The sequence below is a fragment of the Polypterus senegalus genome, chromosome 10 (assembly GCF_016835505.1).
Source record: "Polypterus senegalus isolate Bchr_013 chromosome 10, ASM1683550v1, whole genome shotgun sequence".
Lineage (NCBI taxonomy): Eukaryota > Metazoa > Chordata > Cladistia > Polypteriformes > Polypteridae > Polypterus > Polypterus senegalus.
Genome location: NC_053163.1, coordinates 71,679,712 through 71,700,875, shown reverse-complemented (window position 1 = coordinate 71,700,875; position 21,164 = coordinate 71,679,712). Strand labels below are relative to the sequence as shown.

At 37.9% G+C, this 21,164-nt stretch overlaps 1 protein-coding gene across 1 annotated transcript in view; it reads left to right on the top strand.

Moving 5' to 3' along the window:
* Window positions 1-20,949, top strand: part of LOC120537198 (transmembrane protein 182-like) — a 78,589-nt gene extending 57,640 nt beyond the window's left edge. Inside the window, exon 5 of the mRNA XM_039765956.1 lies at window positions 20,909-20,949. Within this exon, the coding sequence (XP_039621890.1) occupies window positions 20,909-20,934 (26 nt within the window). The 3' untranslated portion in view covers window positions 20,935-20,949. The remainder of the gene's footprint in view (window positions 1-20,908) is intronic.
* Window positions 20,950-21,164: the final 215 nt, after the last annotated feature.

Sequence of the window (21,164 nt, the reverse complement as noted above, 5' to 3'; positions counted from 1 at the left end):
CCTGCACATTTCTTTACTACATTCAAATTTTTCTAGAAAAAACTTTAATCACTAAGAAATTATAATTTCTACATGCAATAAGGATATGGACAGTATCTCCAATCCTTATCAAAGTCTTTAAAATAACAACTAATTAGATCTCAGACAGTACTGTAAGAAGGAGTGTTCAACTGGATTTTCAGACATGAATGGAAGTCAACCCTAGGGAAAATATGTTCTTCCTCTGTCTGCGTGAAACATGGTGTAACTCAACTCCAAGTATCCAAAAATTGATTTGGTCAGGACCCAACTTAAGAGTGTTGACATCAGACGCATGTTTCACTGGCTCGTGTTTTGGGAAAGGTTCTAGCTCAGACGCTATAAGAATTAAATCTTTACTTCTTGATCAGTCTTGGAATCACAATAAACACAAATCCTTTAACAGCACTCTTTAGTGTAACACTCAATGGTGACATTACTGCTTAGTCAATCGCCTGTTGGGGTAACTTACAGCAAACTGATAGTGGACCATCTTATGCTGCTTAGTTGGAAGAATATTAAGTCATCTACTATGATAAATTTAACAAATTATGTAAAATTAAAAAGATTAGATTCACTTTACAAGAAGCAGTTCAAAAATCTTTAGAATCTCCTTGCCATTTATTAATGTTGTCCTCAATTAACTGCACAAGCTGAACCTCTGATAGCCTTTTGAATATTTCAGTAGCTTTGAGTGATTTCATCATATTAAATCATTTTCTTTCTCTGTTCTCCTGATGGATGGTGGGTGCGATATCTGATCTCATTCAAATAAGATATAATACTGTATATCTCATTGATTTGTAATTTATTCCTTGTAATGAAATTGTTAATTAAAAAAGAACATATACCGCCTGATATAAAGTCACTAAATTTATATAACCCAAAGTTGCAGAACATGTGAAGGCCTAATGTCCAATGCATATATTGTGATCTAAATTGTTGACGTTAAAATTCTTTGGATAAATAAAACAAAAGAAACTTTGTTATTTTACTGTAGCTACTTCTGAGGCTGCCTCTTCCAATAATTTTTTACCTTTCTAAAGGTAAATCTATCCCATTCTATTTTTCTTACTTGCGTCCTCTGATGATACTTTTGCGTAACCTAAACTGTTTTGCAAGCACACCTTTTAATGAATTCCATCGGTCAGTTCACAGCAACATACAAACAGCAGAGAGAGATTACCATCTGTACAGAGGCAAGTGAGGCAGGAATCTAACAACATTTCAGAAAGTATTTGATAAGATGGCACATGAGAGGTTGGGCATCAAACTAAAAGAAGTGGGGGTTCTGGGTGATGTTTGTGACACAGGAAGTGGATGTTCAGACACAGGAAGTGGATGGTTATGGTGCAAGGAACCTTGTCAGATTGGTGTTCCACAGGGGTCAGTGCTAGGGCCTCTGCTATTATTAATATATATAAATGATTTGGACAGAAATATAAGTAACAAGCTGGTTAAGTCTGCAGATGATACCAAGCAAGGCAAATTGGAAGACAATCTGGAATCTGTTGAATAATTACAGAGGGACTTGGACAGCATTCATGGTTAGGCAGATTTATGGAAGATGAAGTTTATTGTAATTAAATGTAAAGTATTACATGTAGGAAATAAAAATGTTAGGTTTGAATGCACAATAGGAGGTCTGAAAATCGAACGTACACCTTATAAGGAGGACTTCCCAGACATTGTTAAGTAGCCATTTAGAAGGCAAACAGAATGTTAGGTTGTATAGCGCCCTAATGTGCGGAGTAGAAGTCCAAGGAGGTTATGCTCAAGCTTTTTAACACACTGGTGAGGCCTCATCTGAAGTACTGTGTGCAGCTTTGGCATAGCAGCACTAGACAAGGTCCAGAGAAGAGAGACTAGGCTGATTCCAGGACTACAGGGTATGAATTATGAGGAAAGATGAAAAGAGCTGAACCTTTTCAGTTTAAGCAAAAGAAGATTAAGAGGAGACATGATTGAAGTTTTTAAAATTATGAAGGGAAGTAGTACAGTGGATCATTACTGTTGTGTTAAAAGGAGTTCATCAGGAGCATGGGACACATTTGGAAACTTGTTAAGGGTAAATTTCACACAAACATTAGAAGTTTTTTCTTTACACAGAGAATCATAGACACTTGTAATAAGCTACCAAGTAGTGTGGTAGACAGTAGGACTTTAGTTGAACTTTCAAAACTCCACTCAGTGTTATTTTGTAAGGATTAAATAGACAGGATTGGCGAGCCATGTTGGGTTGAATGGCCTGTTCTTGTCTAGATTGTTCTATTGTTCTAATATTTTCATAACACAAATGTTTCATTACCACTAACATGTATATGTTAAACAGGTATTGTTCAAATATTAGAAAGATATAATGCATAGGCAAAAACAGAAATGTGTGGTGTCTACAGCATTCTTTTTGTCATGTTTCTGCTTCAATATAATAAAATAACAAGAAAAACCTTTGCAGTGCGGTACTCACAGGAAAAGCTGCTAGACAGGAAGCAAGTCTGAATTTAAAGGCTTTAGTTTGATGTAAAGCACAATACCAAAGAAAAACAAATTAAATTACACCGCAGCAAATAAGACCATTATGCCGCTCCAGAGCGGACCCCCAACTAACAAACCATCCAGCAGAAGGTGCTTTATATAAACTCAGGACCAGGGTGTTTCCCAAGACAAGGTGAAACTTTTACAATCCTGTAAAACACCTAACAAAAGGACCCTTCAATTTAAAACACACTTATACTACACATTTTAAGATTTTAAGAGTAAATACAAGGTACTTTCAAAGCATAGGTCAGAATGGCTAAATAAAGGTAGTATTAATTGTGCTGGAATTTTACTAACAGTTCAACTGGTGTGGCCAGTGAAGAGTCCATCTCTGACCATCAACTTGACTAAGTAAGGAGAAAACTGAGGAGGCTACACACAGGAAAAGCTGCAGAAACCAATGGAGGCAGACCTCAAGATCTTAAGGCCCGTGCTGACCTACTTTGTGTTGTTCTCTGTCACCTTTTCACCTTTAATGCCCCAGAAAGTGCAGCTGCTATAGAAAGTAACATGCATTTTTCCTGTTCCAAAGGAGGCAGGTGCCTGTTCATCTACTGACTACAGAGAAGTGGCATTTATGTTCCACATCATGATTACCATAGACTGGTCCTGGACTATATCATTCTTCTTGTAAAAGACCACTTAGACCATAGGACAATTTGCCTAAATGGAGTGTAAGATGCAATTATCTATCTCTTTCATAATGCCTATTCTAATGGGGTGTATTGACAAGAGTGAAAAAAGAGGAGTATTTGATTCGGGTGGAGAATTTTGTTTCTTGTTGTAAAGAGAATTGACTGCAACTCAACACCATCAAAACCATCTTTCGTTGCACAAAACAGCCTAGCAGAGAGGGACACTGTCAGAAAATTTGATCCATCCTGAGACGCCGTGCAGAGGGTATGTGTTAGAGAGACAAAGAGAAATGGAGGGAGGGATAATCAAGCAGTTAGAGGGCAGCAATTATGAATCCTGGTCTTTTGCTTAAATCTATTGGCATGGGCACGTGGCCATAGGTGAGATTGCCTCACAGATTTTAAGAAAGTGAGTGCAGATGGTGTTGACCAAGTGAGTGAGGCAGAGCTGGTGGCATTAATTTTCCAGCAGTGCAGGGTCAAAGGGCCAGAAGAACTCATATTCTCCAAAAAGAAATACCTTCCTAAATAAGAAATTCCATTGCACATATCATGGAAAATTAGAAAAATCTGATTATGACAACTAAGTTAAGTTTGCTATAATCATTTTAACAATGCGTTAAATTATTGAGGCAAGCTTGGTACTGTAAATGAAACACAAACAAGGTTATAAAGGATTGGGGCACCAGCTGGTGATCCCTGCATAACAGCTGTCAAAAATCCCAAAATTGGATTGACAAGATAGAAGCAAAAATGTATTTCCATTAACAAGTCCAACACTAGACTACCATAAGATGAGAGCCAAGTTGGTTATGAAGTGGAAGAGGCAGGAGGCAGAAGTGATGTCAGATGTTATCATCTCTTCGCTTGTTGGATCTGCACAAAAAAGAAGCGAAGAGGCCTTAAGTAACTGCACCAGTCCTCAACTTGAGGTGGTATTACCATTTGACAAGCCCAGCCCTGAAGATGTCTTCCAAGCGCATATGTGTGTCACTTCTTATTTCATTTTAGAACAACAGTACTTTTTGCTTTGAGGGATTGGCAGCTGTCACCTAACTGACCTTAATGTAGAGATACCTCTGGTCATGATATGACTGTTGAATCCAGACACCTGACCTACTGTAGGTGGTCAGACCACCCGCTCCAAGGGACTTGTTCAATATCTTTCTGTAGCTTCTTTATGGACAAAGCAACCTGCAGCAGTCAGTTAGGCAGAAGCATATTTTCAAGCTTGGGTCACAAAGTTGCACAGAAGAGTACAGAAGGTTTTCCAAGGATTATAAACTGTATTGCTGTTCAAGCAGATACAAACACAAGTCTCTTACAGAGGCAATCTGGCCTCGCAAGGAACAGCTGTTAAAAGAACACAAAGTCTTCTTTATCAATGAGGTACAGCGGTTCGGAAGCAGCGGCAGGAGCAGAAGGAGTCTGGGGGAAGAGAGACAGGAAAGTGAGACACAGGACGGCTGTGGCTCGGTCTTTTAAATGTTCAAAGCTCCTTGTGTAGCATGCCTGCAGCTGATCCTGCAAAGAGAAGCCGAAGAGTGTGTTTATTTTCCATAGAAAAACTGTTTAAAAGAGGGTTTCTGAAGGGCCCCTGCAGCAGCGGACACAATATGAATGAGGTTAGTTAGGCTTGAGAGGACGAAAGTGATGATCCGTTGTAGAATGCCATCCACTTGGACATACAGTGGGATGCAAAAGTTTGGGCAACCTTGTTAATAGTCATTATTTTCCTGTATAAATCATTGGTTGTTACGATAAAAAATGTCAGTTAAATATATCATATAGGAGACACACACAGTGATATTTGAGAAGTGAAATGAAGTTTATTGGATTTACAGAAAGTGTGCAATAATTGTTCAAACAAAATCAGGCAGGTGCATAAATTTGGGCACCGTTGTCATTTTATTGATTCCAAAACTTTTAGAACTAATTATTGGAACACAAATTGGCTTGGTAAGCTCAGTGACCCCTGACCTACATACACAGGTGAATCCTATAATGAGAAAGAATATTTAAGTTGTTTAAGTTAATTGTAAGTTTCCCTCCTCCTTTAATTTTCTCTGAAGAGTAGCAACATGGGGGTCACAAAACAACTCTCAAATGACCTGAAGACAAAGATTGTTCACCATCATGGTTTAGGGGAAGGATACAGAAAGCTGTCCCAGAGATTTAAGCTGTCTGTTTCCACAGTTAGGAACATATTGAGGAAATGGAAGACCACAGGCTCAGTTCAAGTTAAGGCTCGAAGTGGCAGACCAAGAAAGATTTCGGATAGACAGAAGCGACGAATGGTGAGAACAGTCAGAGTCAACCTACAGACCAGCACCAAAGACCTACAACATCATCTTGCAGCAGATGGAGTCACTGTGCATCGTTCAACCATTCGGCGCACTTTACACAAGGAGATGCTGTATGTGAGAGTGATGCAGAGGAAGCCTTTTCTCCGCCCACAGCACAAACAGAGCTGCCTGAGGTATGCTCAAGCACATTTGGACAAGCCAGCTTCATTTTGGAATAAGGTGCTGTGGACTGATGAAACTAAAATTGAGTTATTTGGGCATAACAAGGGCGTTATGCATGGAGGAAAAGAACACAGCATTCCAAGAAAAACACCTGCTACCTACAGTAAAATATGGTGGTGGTTCCATCATGCTGTGGGGCTTTGTGGCCAGTGCAGGGACTGGGAATCTTGTCAAAGTTGAGGGACGCATGGATTCCACTCAGTATCAGCAGATTCTGGAGACCAATGTCCAAGAATCAGTGACAAAGCTGAAGCTGTGCCGGGGCTGGATCTTTCAACAAGACAACGACAACAACCCGAAACACTGCTCAAAATCCACTAAGGCATTCATGCAGAGGAACAAGTACAACGTTCTGGAATGGCCATCTCAGTCCCCAGACCTGAATATAATTGAAAATCTGTGGTGTGAGTTAAAGAGAGCTGTCCATGCTCGGAAGCCATCAAACCTGAATGAACTAGAGATGTTTTGTAAAGAGGAATGGTCCAAAATACCTTCAACCACAATCCAGACTCTCATTGGAACCTACAGGAAGCGTTTAGAGGCTGTAATTTCTGCAAAAGGCGGATCTACTAAATATTGATTTCATTTCTTTTTTGTGGTGCCCAAATTTATGCACCTGCCTGATTTTGTTTGAACAATTATTGCACACTTTCTGTAAATCCAATAAACTTCAGTTCACTTCTCAAATATTACTGTGTGTGTCTCCTATATGATATATTTAACTGACATTTTTTTATTGTAACAACCAACGATTTATACAGGAAAATAATGACTATTAACAAGGTTGCCCAAACTTTTGCATCCCACTGTAACTATCAATAAAGCCCTTGAGCTCACCTTGCATATACTGGTCTTCTTTATTCACACATCCTTTTGTTCATTGCACCTGCTCTGTAATCTGCTGGTGCTGCTTTCTTTAATGTTTGGTGTAATTTAGTCTCCTATAGAAATGTACAGTTCAGTCGCTGAATCTTTCTAGTGTAAGTTTTCTTGTGCTCTTTAAAGAATTCTCTTGTGTTGACCTCTAGCTTTTAAATCCCAGCAATATTTTTTCTACTTATTTCATATTAGACTTGTATATTATGTTGACACATTTTTATCTACCTTTTTGAACTCATCAGATTACTCAGCTTTGCTTGGCTTTGACCTTGTCTCCCAATCTTCTGGCTACCAATCTCAGACTAATGAATCCTTTCACACAATGGATGACAAAGGCTTTGATATCCTGGGTGTAGATATTGAGGGGTTCAACCAGTAATCCTGGCAAAGGCTGAGTTTTCTAAAATGTGTGCAGTAAGCTCTTCAAAAGTACTGAGTTGGTATGGCCCAAGACTGACCTTTAAGCTCAGCCCTAATAACCCTCTCCACTTTACTAATTTCAACATCCAAACTGCAGCGCTAACTCACCACTGATGCTTACCTGCAAAGGAGCTACAGCTCAGCCGAGACACAATTATATACAATCAGCGTGAGGTGATGCTGTGACAGGATAGCATGAGTGCAATGAATTCAAGGAGGAGTGAATTGCTGAAGACTGAGAGGTAGCACAGAATGGTGATCACAGAAAGCCATTGTGTTTGGCATGGTTAGGAAATGATACAAGCAACTTCCAATTTTAAAAAGTAACATGCCTAGGAATGATGGGAAATGGAAGAAAGTAAGCAAGGAACAGAAAAATTGAGGGTGTTAAAGCTTTCTGATGAATATCAGGATTAATTTAATACATGAAAAAATTTAAAACAATGCAAAAACCTCTTAGATATCAACATGAGTCTGGTAGAAAAACAATAAAATCCAAAATTAACAGAGGGTACTAACTTAAAAATTAGACAAAAGAAGTCATAAGTAAAAGTAAGCTAAACATAAAGAGTAATGAACCAAAATAAAATTTCTCTCAAATATGTGTGTCAGACATGTGAAAACAAACCTGAGAAATTCAAAAGGCGTAATAAATGTGTTAGTAAGTATACAGTAAATAGACATCAGCAAAGTCACAAAAAATTATAATGAAAGAAATACATAAATATCACAGAATACATAATAACAACAAAAAATGAAAGATAAGCAAAAAACAATAATGCCAATTGAAAAATTACAAAATACAGCTCTAGAGAAAGAAGTAACAAGGATAATAGGAAGTAGTATAGAAATATTTAGTATTCAGTTAAGATGGGTGTCTTCAAATGTAATTATAATCCTCCTTAATTTTGTAGATCACCATCCATAGAAATATTGTGCAAAGTTACTGATGTGTCCACAATCATTTTTTTTTTTATTTTAATTATACAAACGTTTAGAAAAATATACATGATGTAAGGGCAAAAATTTCAAGTATGTTTGCTAAACACTTACAAAATAAAAATGTAATGAGAAAAATAATAAAACAAAAACTTATATGAGAAAAATACTGGATCTCTTCTTTTAAAGAACAACTTGGATGGAAAATATTGGCTACCACACTTACTGATGTTATTGAACTGCTCTATTAAATTGAATTTCTTGTGATCTCCAAAGTCCACAGGGAAATCTTTCCATATATTTAACGGGACATATTTCTATCTTGTCCTGCTGCCTTGGTTATTAATAAAAAGAGCTGCATAATATTGTGTAGAGACTGCAAAACTGAGGGCTTCATCTTCAAAGTCATGAGAACCTGACCCGCCTCAGTATTTTATTTCCAGGTATGTTTTAGACAGCTCCTTTTTTCCCGTGTCCTTTGGAGCTTAAAGCAAAATAAAATGGCATTGTTAAAAAAGATGCTAGCCTGAAAACAGACTTGTAAATGGTATTATTGTAGCATTTACTGTATAAGTGTGTGAGTGTCTGCTCAGTTCAAGTAGCTCCTACTGAGCTCAAATAAACTTCTAAGTGGTACAAATAAGAGCAAACAGCGGCACATAGACTTATGGTCAAGAGCACATAAAGCAATGCACACATAATGAAGTATACCAGAAATAATAGAGAAGTGAAAAAGTCACAAAAATGGCATCTGGGTTTGTAAACACATCAAACTTAATCACACTTGTACAGCTCTTTAAAAAAGGAAAAACTTCACCATGACACCATTGTTTTATAAACATAACTTGCTCTGGAGGTAATTTATAATTAAATATTACATAACAAAACCTACCATATGGTGGAGACAGAGACTTTTCTTTCTCAATGCAGGTTTAAAAAAACTTGCCTAGCTTTGTGAAGATGTCTTATCTTTTTAATAACAATGAACTAAATTTCTGCATTTTAAACAACGTTAATGTAACTTAAATGAAGAACTGATACTTCTTAATCAGTTGCCCCAGTTCTCATTGGATAAAATTTATAAAATGGACTGAGGACATGTCAGGAAATTCATTTAGAATAGTTTTTCACAAGAGATTAGCCTATTAAAATATATATATATATATATTGTGAAAGGCGCTATATAGGCGCCTGACCCGACACAGATAGACACGGAGACACGTATAAAAAGTACAAAGACTTTTATTTTTCTTCAGCTGTGGGACACGTCTTCCCCGTGCCACACAGCCCAAACACAGTCCCAAAGCACAACAAACACAATCCTTTTCCTTGACCACCACTCCTCCTCAAGCTTAGTCCTCCTCCCGTCTCTGGCTCCTCGAGTGGTGGTGGCTGGCCCTTTTTATAACCCACCCAGAAGTGTTCCAGTTGCTTGACCACCTGGTCCTAATTGCACCTCTGAGTGGGGCTGAAGATTCGTCCAGCCAGGCTGCTGTGTCCATGCAGCTCCCCCTAGCGGCCATCCAAGCCCCCAACCAGGCTGTGGAGGACTCCATCTCCCATGGAGCCCTGCGGGTGGTTGGGGAATCACCGTCAGCCATGGAGGCTGCCACCAAGCATCCCGGGGGAGGTACTGGAGTGCCCATGGTGGCTCCCCCGGAACATAAGCAGCAGGGGAGTCCCTGCTGAGCATGGGACCCTGCTGTCCTTCACAATATATATATATTGTGGAGCCGACCCGTACACAGACAGGCGGACATGTTGTTGAACACCACCACACGTTTATTTTACAACTATACACAACAATTATTTACAAAGTCAGTGCACAAACCCCAAAACACACAGTCCTGGCCACACAATGCCTTTCTTTGGGCCGCCTCCACTCTCTCTTCCGCCTCGTCCTTCTTCCACCCGACTCTAGCCCTTAATGAAGGGAGACGGCCCCTTTATACATGTCCCGGATGAGCTCCAGGTGTTTCCGACACTCCCCTGTTGGCCACGCCCCAGCGTGGCGGAAGTGCCGGCTGTTCTCCCGACAGCTCACCGGGTGTCCTCTTCTATCTTCCCCCCAGCACTTCCAGGTGTGGCGGAAGTGCTGAGGTAACAGGTCCCCAAGGCATTGGGGCGCCTCCTGGCGGTGACCACGGGCCCCTGCAGGGTGGGGCTTCCATGCTCTCAACCCGTGGCCCCCAAAGCAACCAGGGCGGCGGCCCCCACATAATCCAGGGTGGGCGCAGACCCAAATCCGGTCCTTCACGGCGTCCCGGCTGGGCCGTTGCCCCTGGCATCCCTGACAATATATATATATATATATATATATAGTCATACACGTGAGACTAGGAGAGAGCTGAGTGGACCAAGTGGAGATAATTACCTGCCAGGTTGGGCGGTGGCGGGGTACACTAAATCTACCTCTTTTATCTCTGCAGGCCAAATACGGGAAAACCTGCCTAATTCAACAACAGTTCCGGTTCCGGCACCCAGACTGACGTCACTTTCACTTTTCGGCTTTGCCTTTTTTTCTTAACCTTATCAGTTCAGTTCAGAACTCAAAACTAATGCACAAGTGTTCTTTCAAAGCCCTTTTGCAGCCTTGGACAATATATGGGAGGCTGCCCCAAACCTTTTTGTGTGGGTCGAGTCTGTTCATTTCACAATATACTGTAAATACATACTATATATATATATATATAGCTAGAGTTACAGGAATGTAGCAAACTCAAGCCCAAGGGAGAAAAATCGAAAATAATATTTCTTAAGGATCCATTCGTATTAAATCTGTATTATTTTTCTGTCCTCTTTAAAATTATTTAATTATTACATTAAACAGCAATATTAAAGCAAGACTGAATGAGAAAAAAAATCTGTAAACTGTCGAACTGCTGTGTGTTTAATCGTGGCATAACTTATTTTATCATCCTATATTACATAGCACAGTAGTACTAAACAGTGTAGGTCATTGTAGTGCAAGATAAAACCTGAAACATGGAATTTTAAAGAATAAATTCCGTTAAATTGTTGGCCTTCCAGTAAATAAGGAAACATGTTAGCTGTGAGTCGTCACGTCTCACAAATGGAGCCAATAATAATCCCTGATTAAAATATAAAGCATGAATATGTACTCTGCAGATACATTATTTGTTATCACCTCTGTCTGAAAACTGGGACCTTCGTATCCCTAGCTAGTAAAATGAATTTGTGGTGATACACAAAAAAAAAAAGATAGGAAAAAGTGGGAAATAGGAAAGTTGTAAATAAGCAGAGAAAGCCAGAGCATTGCAATATGGTTTTGCAATCTGCAGAATTCATGAATGAAGAGAAATTGAATGTGTTATCTTTAATGGATACCAGGCAGTATACTTCATCTAAGGAGCTTATGCTCTCTGTAGTTTAATAATGCGTACAAGTGAAAGTAACATTGGGATCTCATTGATGGATGGAGGGTTAGATTAAACTCAGTAAGAGCTGCTATGACGTCAAGTTATAGCGTAATGAGATTTTAATGCAGCCAAAAAAAAAAATACTTGAAAAATGCATTGATAGAAAAAAAATGCAATTTGTTTTCCATCTGTGACACAATCAACAATGTTTAAGCTGAAGACTGTGCCTATAGAAGCCCTTTTCTGTTGATTTACTAATAATAAGTAAATTTAAAAATATATTTATTATCTGTAAATAAAATCGTAAGCTAATTCTCTCTTTGTATGCCTGTCTATTTGTTCACTAGTCATGCAAAAAGAGCCAATTTAATTCTTTGAAAATTTTGAATGTGCGTTGTGGCTAGTCTAACTTAAAAATAGGCTAAATGGTGTACGAGAAAGAGGGGATGTAATGGAGTTGAACAACCCAAAAATCAGTGCTGACACGGTTGACTAAAGTTGTCATCTGGCAGCAGGGCTCATGGGAGGACACCGTTATCAAAAACGTTTGTACCAGCCAAAGCAGAATCTCACGTAAGACTATGGGCAGTGTTTTCTTCTCAACTAATACTGATAATAATTTTATTGTCTTGCTGAATTTCAGCTTGTCTCTAAGAGCATGTCATTTTGTCTCACTGTAATCTGTTTTTAGCCATGTTGAATTTCCAAAAGACAGTTTTTTCCTGTTTCTTTTAAGTTTGTTCCTTTGCTTGGAAATATACAGGCCCAAAAGAGCATGCAAAATGAAGTCTAGCATTAATTTAGAAAAAAACTATTTCACTCACACTATCTATTATATTGTAATGTTGTATTAGAAAAGGGTTTAAAAAAATAGAATTATGTATGAATATTATACATAACCAATGGGGTAAGAGGCAGGCTGCAGGACAAAGACAGTGGCGGCCTACTCTGTGTTCATCAAACACGCAGATAGGAATTTCACTGCACTGTGGACATAATAACTCCTGAATGAGTTGATGACACTACATTTTTTTATCAAAGCAAAACCTTAGATTTTAAAAAGGCCAAAGCTATTGGACACCTGCATATCATTACAAAGTGTGATACAGATAAGCCATAATAAAACAGAATGAGAGACCATTTCTATCTCGTTTCAAGTCACTGTTTAGTATAAAAAGAGAACAACCAGTGTTAGTAACTTTTACTGTTTCTTGAAGGTAGATCCATTTTATGATGACGCCTTGATGCCAATGCAGCGTTGTGATTTGTAGCAATTTTACATACTGTAAACATTGAATGAATGAACTTTAAATTTGTTATTATATCATTATAGAATACGGCCACTGGTACTGCCTCCTGTAATAATATAGAGACTTATAGCGATATCTGTGAACCCCAATTCCTCCAGTCCTTCTGTTCATGGATTCAATTATTCAGCAAGCCACACAGCTCATTAATGTGGGATTTAGCATCAATTCATGAAACCACACTAAACCAGGAAGTACAAAGAAGCAGAGTTTATGGTTCCAACCCAGGAATCATGGACTCCAATCATACAGGAACAGAACAAATTTTCTACTCAGAGATTTTGTAAGAGACAGAGACAGTTACATCCATCAGTAGTTCTTCCCAATTACTTGCTTTTCAATTTCCCATAACAACCCCTCTGATGTTTCTAAGCTTTTATTGATTGATTTTTTTCCACTATTGATCATTTCTGTATCTCTTAGTTAACCATTAAATGAAACTCCATCTCACAACTTGATCTTACTCCTACTTCTCATTTTAGGCACTGTGCCTCATTTAGTCCTGATCCCATTTCTCATCTTATTAATATCACTCTAGCTTTTGATGTGTTCCATTTTAACTTACAACTGCTTCTCTCAAGGAACCTGATCTTGATCCATCTCAAAATCCCCATTCCTTGAAAAAGTGCTGGAAAGGATTGTCACATTGTTCTGTTCTGTGCATTGTATTTTATTGACCCCCTACTTTTGACACCCACTGCACGCCCAACCTACCTGGAAAGGGGTCTCTCTTTGAACTGCCTTTCCCGAGGTTTCTTCCATTTTTCCCTACAAGGTTTTTATTGGGAGCTTTTCCTTGTCTTCTCAGAGAGTCAAGACTGGGGGGCTGTTAAAGCCCATTGTGGCACTTCCTGTGTGATTTTGGGCTATACAAAAATAAACTGTATTGTATTGTACTGAGCAACCTGTAACTCATTTAGCTAAACAGGATTGTTTTGAACCTTTCCATTTTGGCTTTAATTTGGTTCAGAGCACTTCCTGAAGTTGGACAGTCAACATTTTTCTGCTCCTTAATCACGTCTCACCTTTGCTCAATTGGCATTGCTGGTCATGGTTAATACAGACCTTCATTTATTTAATTTGTATCTTTGTGTAAGACAGTATTTTGTAAGTTCACACTGTTTATTAAAAGCAATTCTTTTTAGCATAAAAATTTAACTAATATCAAAAGTAGGGTGAACTGAAAACAAATCCTTACAAAATGCCTTCAGGTTGGTTTTCTGAAAAAGTTAAACTTTGTAATATAGGCCAGACAAGGGCAGTATGTGGAGGAGTAGACAAAAGACATGGAAATAGCAGGAATAATTATTGTAGTTGTGTAATGCGTCTAGACTAAATGTTAAATACTGAAATATTATGCTTTTCCATCTCTTGGTGGACAGGATGGTTTGGAGAAGTGTGGGCGGTTGTGTGAACGTGTCTAAAATGGAGAAAGCAGAAGGCAAAGATTTTGAAGAGGATGTGGATGTGGTCATGACAAAGGATGGTGTAAGGGTCTTTTCTCTTACAGTAGGAATTGTACACTAGGGCTGAAGAGGACTGAGCCAGAGGCATTCTGGGTAGGAGAATAGTATGTAGTGAAACTTTCTGGTTCATTTTCTTCTCTTTTATAAGTGGACATTTTTTTTAAATGGAAAATAAATCCAATTCAATGTTTTTTTTTCTTGATTTGATTACTACTAGAGATGATACTCAAAGTACTCAGTACTTACAATAAGAAATGTGAGTTTGTATGGTCATAACCTATACGTTAGCTGTGGCTATGTTTCCTCAATGCATGGTTTATATAATGTATCGGTGGAATATTATTGTTATTACTGAAAGGATTAATTTAATGTAGTGTTAAATTCTGTTCATCTGTTGTTTATTTTAATGATTACGAGAGTATAGTCATTGTGTTGCCATTTTGTGGTAGTGTTTTTTTAGAGAAGTTGTAGCAATGTTGCTTGGAGAAACAGGCTCTGTTGCTAGTCATGTGTCTTCATCATGACAAGGTGTGACATCATGATGCTGACGCTTAAAACGATGCTGGCACCTCGTCTGTGCTGCCCAAGTGTTTGATTAAAAGTAACAGACTCAATTTAACTTCTTGCACTTGTTATTTGGAGTAAGGGTTATAGACTAGGGATTTGGTTTTGAATTGTGACTATGATTTATTTGGCTTATGTTTTGCATTTGACGATTGATTTTCTTGTGTTTATTTACCTTATTATGATTCCTGGAGAACATCTCAAAATGTATTTTTCTGTTGATGGAATTTTTTAGTCAAGTACTGCTACTAGCCCAATTTTCCACTGTGTTTCCAACAGATACTATTATTATCTCAATAATTCTGGCTGAAAATTCATACTAACTAATACCTTAAGCTTGACACAGGCGATCAGGTGAACTGGTTTTTTGTAGCAAAAGGTAATAACTTTATTTTAACCCTTAAGCTATCACTAAAATTGTTATTTTGTTTTATGATATTATTTTATGGCAAATCCGAAGATTGGACATAAAGCAATGGGTACCGCCTTCTTTTGTATGGTGCAGAGAATTATCAAGAGCGTTAGCAGTTTGGGGTGCTTAGTAGTCCCCTTTAATACACAGTCAGGTGCTAAACAGAACAAACATATAGGGCTGGTGGTCCAATAAAGCTGTTCTCAGTATTATCTTGCTTCTCGCAGGTAACATTTTTGAGAGTCACATAGGGAATGACGATGGCCTTCTAGTCACATTGACTCTTAAATTAGTCCCAGTGTTAAAGGGGCAGGCTCAGGATCACAAGTCCAGATGTTTTGTCATGGTTCATCTCCATAGCAGTCCTCTGGGATGAGGTAAACAAATGGGAATCAGTTACAGACAGTGCAACCCCACTTACATTCCCCATACATGCTCTTCCAGAGCTCTCACAACTTGCTTATGTGACAAGCGGATGTAAGATGATGTCACAGTTCATACGCCACATGACTAACAACACTACCACTGCCTCAAACAATATGGAGATGCCCCTTAATCCAATTCACAAAATAGCAATGACTGTGTTAGGACCACTCAGAATATCAGCAATAGTAGAAAAGTTAAATTCAAAATAGTGATAAAATGATGCCACTGTTATAGTACAAAAACTAAATAACAATAGAAAAAATAAGTTGTGTGAGTGTCAAAAATGGAAAAACATAACAAGTCAAAGGCATACTTAGACAGGCAATAACTCTCAGCAATGTTAGGCCTTCTTGCCACACATTCTTAAACGCATACTACTTTACTGGAATCATGAAAATGACATAACTGCTTGAAAGAGTCTCATTGTAAGGGTTACTCATAAATGGCAAAGGTTTGTGAGTCTTGTAGATACCTGAATTTCTCCTTGTGTCAAATCAGCCTTCTTTAAACAACCATATCTGGTAAACAAGAAGTCACCAAAGTTCAAGAGCTCATTTGTAATTTGTTTAGGAAACAACTATCTTAAGATCCCTGCAAGTTGTCTTCTTCTTCCAGCCTAACCTCTTTTGTTTAGGACCTTTGATTCTGACCTTTCTTTTCTTTTCCATTATTTTTATGGATTCTGCCCATTCATTATTTGAGGCTTTTTGCCTGTGTTGTTACATGATATGATAATCCGATATCTTTATTTTTGCACCAATTGGCTCCTCAGTCATTTCCCATCCAACTATTCTGACTCACATACACAAAACTGTTTTGTATCACTAACCAATGTTCATGCCACTTCAGCAGGTGGAGTTCTCTATTTGCACAAAATGTTAGTTTTTCAAAAGACAGTTATATGAAAGATGCCAGTTCAATAGGTGCAGTAAATATTTTTTCAGCATTTTCATAACAAACAAACCATCAAGTGAAGTAATAACAGAAGAAGAAACCAGTCACGTGGAACAGGTTCAAATGTCACAAGACCACTCTCACACAAGTCAATATCAATTTTCTGTGTGAAGTGTTAAGAGTGGAAGGTGAGGTTCTTACCTGATTGAAAATATTCTCTTCTTCAGTTCATTTTAAATCAAAACTGGCTACCTCCTACTCACTGTACCTTGACATCATAAAATATGTTATTAAAAAGGCCAGGTGATTCAGCCAGCAAGTCACTGTACTGGGGTGCTGTTCTTGCAGAAGCAGATAATGTACATTTTTGCAAAGAAAAAGATAAATAAACCAATCAATAATACTGTTGGCATTTTAGCATACAAATGCAGCAGATTATAAAAAATGTATTGCTTCTATGTGTTTTTTGAAGCTAACAGCAGTATGCCTTTTGCTGCCTCCGATCCATACATGTGTGCAAACTGGGATGGCTAGGATCCACAGGATGAAGGTGCAAGTGTACAATTTAGATTTTAGAGATGTTATCAGAATAAAAATCCTTTAGATGCAGAACATGTGAGATAATTTAAAATAAAAATTAAATACAATTCTGTCAATTTATTTATAGAGAACATTTAATACGACATCAGTAATGCTGTAGCCAAAATGCTTTACATAGAACATAGAATACATAAAACATAATACATCCAGCAATAAACTGAAACAAACCACTAAGTAAAAAGGTAGGATTACTAGTATCACTGAAGATCATGAAAAGCTAAAGGATAAAAATAAGTCTTCAGTCTAGTTATAAACAGATCAGTTGAAAGTGCATAGAAAATGTGGCACAGTGGCTGCAAAAGCCCTATCACCCTTAGTTTTATACTTAGTGCGTGGAACAACAAGAGACCACCGACCGGTAAACCTAAACTCTCTAGATGGCTGACGTAAAACACACAGTTTAGATTAATAGGTGGGAGCAGGCCCATGTAAAGATTTAAAAACCAGCAGCAAAATTTTAAAATCAATTCTAAAACTAACTGGCAACCAGGGTAACAAGGCCAAAATGGGGATGTCGAGGCAAACGTTCCTGTCTGAATCAAAAATTGAGCAGCTACATTCTGAACCAACTGCAACCTGTGTATCAGGGATTTTCTGATCTCTGAATACAAAAATCAAACTGAGAAAAAAATAAAACCATGAGTAGCTTTCTTAAGCTCCCTAGGAGATAGAAAAGGCTTAACCTTGGCTAAAAGACGAAACTGGAAAAAAACAACTCTTGATGACACAATTAATCTGTTTCTCAGAAGTGAAGTTACTGTCAAAAAGAACCCCAAAATTCCAAACTTGAGGTTTACAGAAGTCAGTAAAAGTGCCAGGAAATTAAAATCCAACATGAGCTTTGGTTGCACAACCAATTATCAACACTTCCGTTTTATTATGATTACGATCAAGAAAATTGTCAGCCATCCAGGATCTTAGTTTTTCCAGACAGCTATGCAACAGATTCATTGCAGAATTACACACAAGAATACAAACCTATGTATCATCAGCATAACAATGAAAAGAAACATTAAGCTTTCTAAAAGTAACCTATATAGGATGAAGATATATAGAAAATAAAATGGATGCCTGAGGAACACCACCTTTAAAAGGAGCAGTAGACGAAAAAGAGGAATTGAGAGTCACTGAAAAATATCTACCAGTAATATATGACCTGAACCAATCAACAGTAACCCTTTTAAGCCCCACCACATGCTCAAGCCGCAACAGCAGTGTCTCAGGATCGAGAGTATGAAATGCTGCTGAAAGATCTAAAAGGACAAGGACTGCTGCCCGACCTGAGTCGGTAATAAAAGAGATGTTATTAAATACTTTTAGGAGGGCAGTCTCAACCCCATTATAATGCCTAAAGCCAGATTGGTAGATCTCACGTACATTTTTAGAATTATATTGATCGACCAATTGTTCATAAATAATTCTTTCTAATGTTTTGGCCAAATAAGGCAACTGAAAAACCGAGCAAAATTGGCTAACACTCCAGGATCTAACTCAACCTTTTTGAGACAAGGTTGCATCTTGATAACATTCATTTAAATGTTAAGACAACATTTCCCTTTAACTTTTGAACATGTTTTCTCTATTAAGAAAAGCACTAATAAAGGTATGTTTGCAAATGAAAATAATTGTGCTGCTTTAAAATCTGCCCAGTGCTAAGCGATCAGGTGTATCCTCAAAATAACATGTTTAAAGGACTCAGGTTCTTCAATTTTGAGGAAAACAGAATCCAAGGGCTCAACATTTTGTAAGGCGTCAGCAAATTGAATACAGCAGATGTATTTGAGCTAAATATTGAAGCTTGCACTTGAGAACACTTGTGAAAACTGAGATGAGGTATCTTAAAGACAGAAATTGGGAACTGATACTTTACACATATGGGGTAGGAGTCTGGAAAGGCTGCCTGGCCATATTGTTGAAGCAGACACACTGCTGTTGTTTCCAAAATCACTGGAAACTTTACAACTAGGACGAACAAATACTTGGAGCATAAAAAAATAAACCTTTCATTTTATGTCTTATGTTGTTTTGTGGTGATGCCATTTTCGTATTAAATACCACATGTGTTGGAAAAAGAGACCTACAAGTGGAATACCAATCAATTGTCTAATTTAAATTTTAACTTGAACACTTGAGACGTTTACCACATGTGGAGAGAGCAATACTAAGGGACTACAATACGCATATAAATGGGAATGAGCAGTCTAAAATCCATTTCTTTACAGAAACATTCCATATACATTGTCTTTAAAAAGTATTCAAAGTTTTCAGAATTTATTGTTATACAACAATAAAACTTTTAACATCATTGTGGATTAAATTTGTCTTTTGACACTGATCGAAAATATAATTTTATATTTGATTTACATATTCAAAGATGCGTAACTCTGGGAGGAGTTGGGGTGGGACAGCAGGCGCCTGCACGTGCGTTAATTTTTATGCTGACCGGGATTTATGGAGAGGAAGAACGTGGAAGCTGACATTCGCACAGATTTATGTATCTGGATTTTTTTGTGCGTAAGCACATTTCCGCTTTTGTGCTTACGTCAAGTTATAGTGCGAATTCTGCGCTCAGCGTTATGCATGAGGCCCCAGGACATTAACATTGTTGTTTTTAAGCCATTCCTGTGGGTATGTTGTCTTGCCGGAAAACAAATCTTCTCCTAAGGTGCATTTTTTTTCACATTCTCCTCCAAGATTTCTTTGCATTTTGTTGCACTCATTTTACCTGCTACACTCACAAGTCTTCCATGGCCTGCTAAAAAGCAGCATTCTCACAGCATGATATAGTCATCTCTGTGCTTCATGGGGGTGAGGGTGTTTTATTGGTAATGTGCGAAGTTGGACTTACTTCAGATATTGAGTTTAGTCTAATTGAAAAAAAGGTTAATTTTGATCTCATCAGACCATAGAACCTTCTCCCATGTGACTTCAGGGCCTCCAAGATGTCATGTGAATTTTTTTAACAGTGGCTTTCTCTTGCCACTCTCCCATAAAGCTGTGACTAGTGAAGCATCTGGGCAACAATGTCTTGCATGGCCAGGCTCTTCAGACTCAACCACTGCAACTTGTAACTTCTTGACAGTTATCAGAGTTCTCTCGGTGGGCTCTGTCAGGATTATTCAGCTTTGTGGATGGCCTCCTCTAGGCAGATTTACAGCTGTGCCATAATCTTTTAGTTTTATATGATTGAATTTACTTGGTCCCAAATGGATAATTAGTAATTTTGATGTTTTCTTTTATTAATTCCATGACTTGTGTTTTTCAGTCATCTTTTCCCTGTAGTTGCTTGGTATTCTTTTGTCTTCATTGTGCATGTTAGGCCATGACACTGCCTCACCACAAGTAGGACCTTCCAGACATGTCATTTATGCAGCCATCGATCTATACTCCCTGACTACAGACAGATGATCTCCATTTAACTAATGAAACAATTTCTAAAACCAGTCAGCTGCACTTCTGATGATTTAGGTGTGTCGTATTAAATTCTTATGCAATCAATAATTTTATGTTTTATATTTGCGAATAACTTAGATTGCTATGTAGAGATCTGTTTTCACGTTGACATTAAAAGTGTTTTTCTGTTGATTAGTGTCAGAAAAGCCATACCAAACCACTGTGATTCAAAGTTGTATACAGTAACAACAAAACATTTATAAGGGGTGGGGAATACTTTTTATTAACAGTGTAGGTTCTGATAACCCTCTCTGTCAGGTGGAGTGCCTCAACCCATTCTTCACTAAAATAATCACAAATATTCTTTGAAATCTCTAAAGCTTTTAATGTGAATCCATGCTAATTATGGGAGCTTAACATTCATAACAGCATCATATATTTACATATGCATAGTATTACTGTAGGCACTCTGTATTACGTACCAAACTGGAAATGTTACTTTTTTACAGATGGATACTTCATCATGAAGCTTTGATCAACACCTGCAACATGGGCAAATTGAACTGGTATCAGTCAGAAGATAGAGAGTGTTATCTCCCACAATAAGTTCATATCCATGCTTGTCCATAAACTTCAATTGACTTTATGTCTTGTAAAAATTGTTCATCAGCTGATATCAGCATAAAAGAAAGGTGAAATGCAGATTGTTTGTACATCTGGGATTTAATTCAAGGTTCCATCACAAGCTGTGTGAAGTTTCTACAA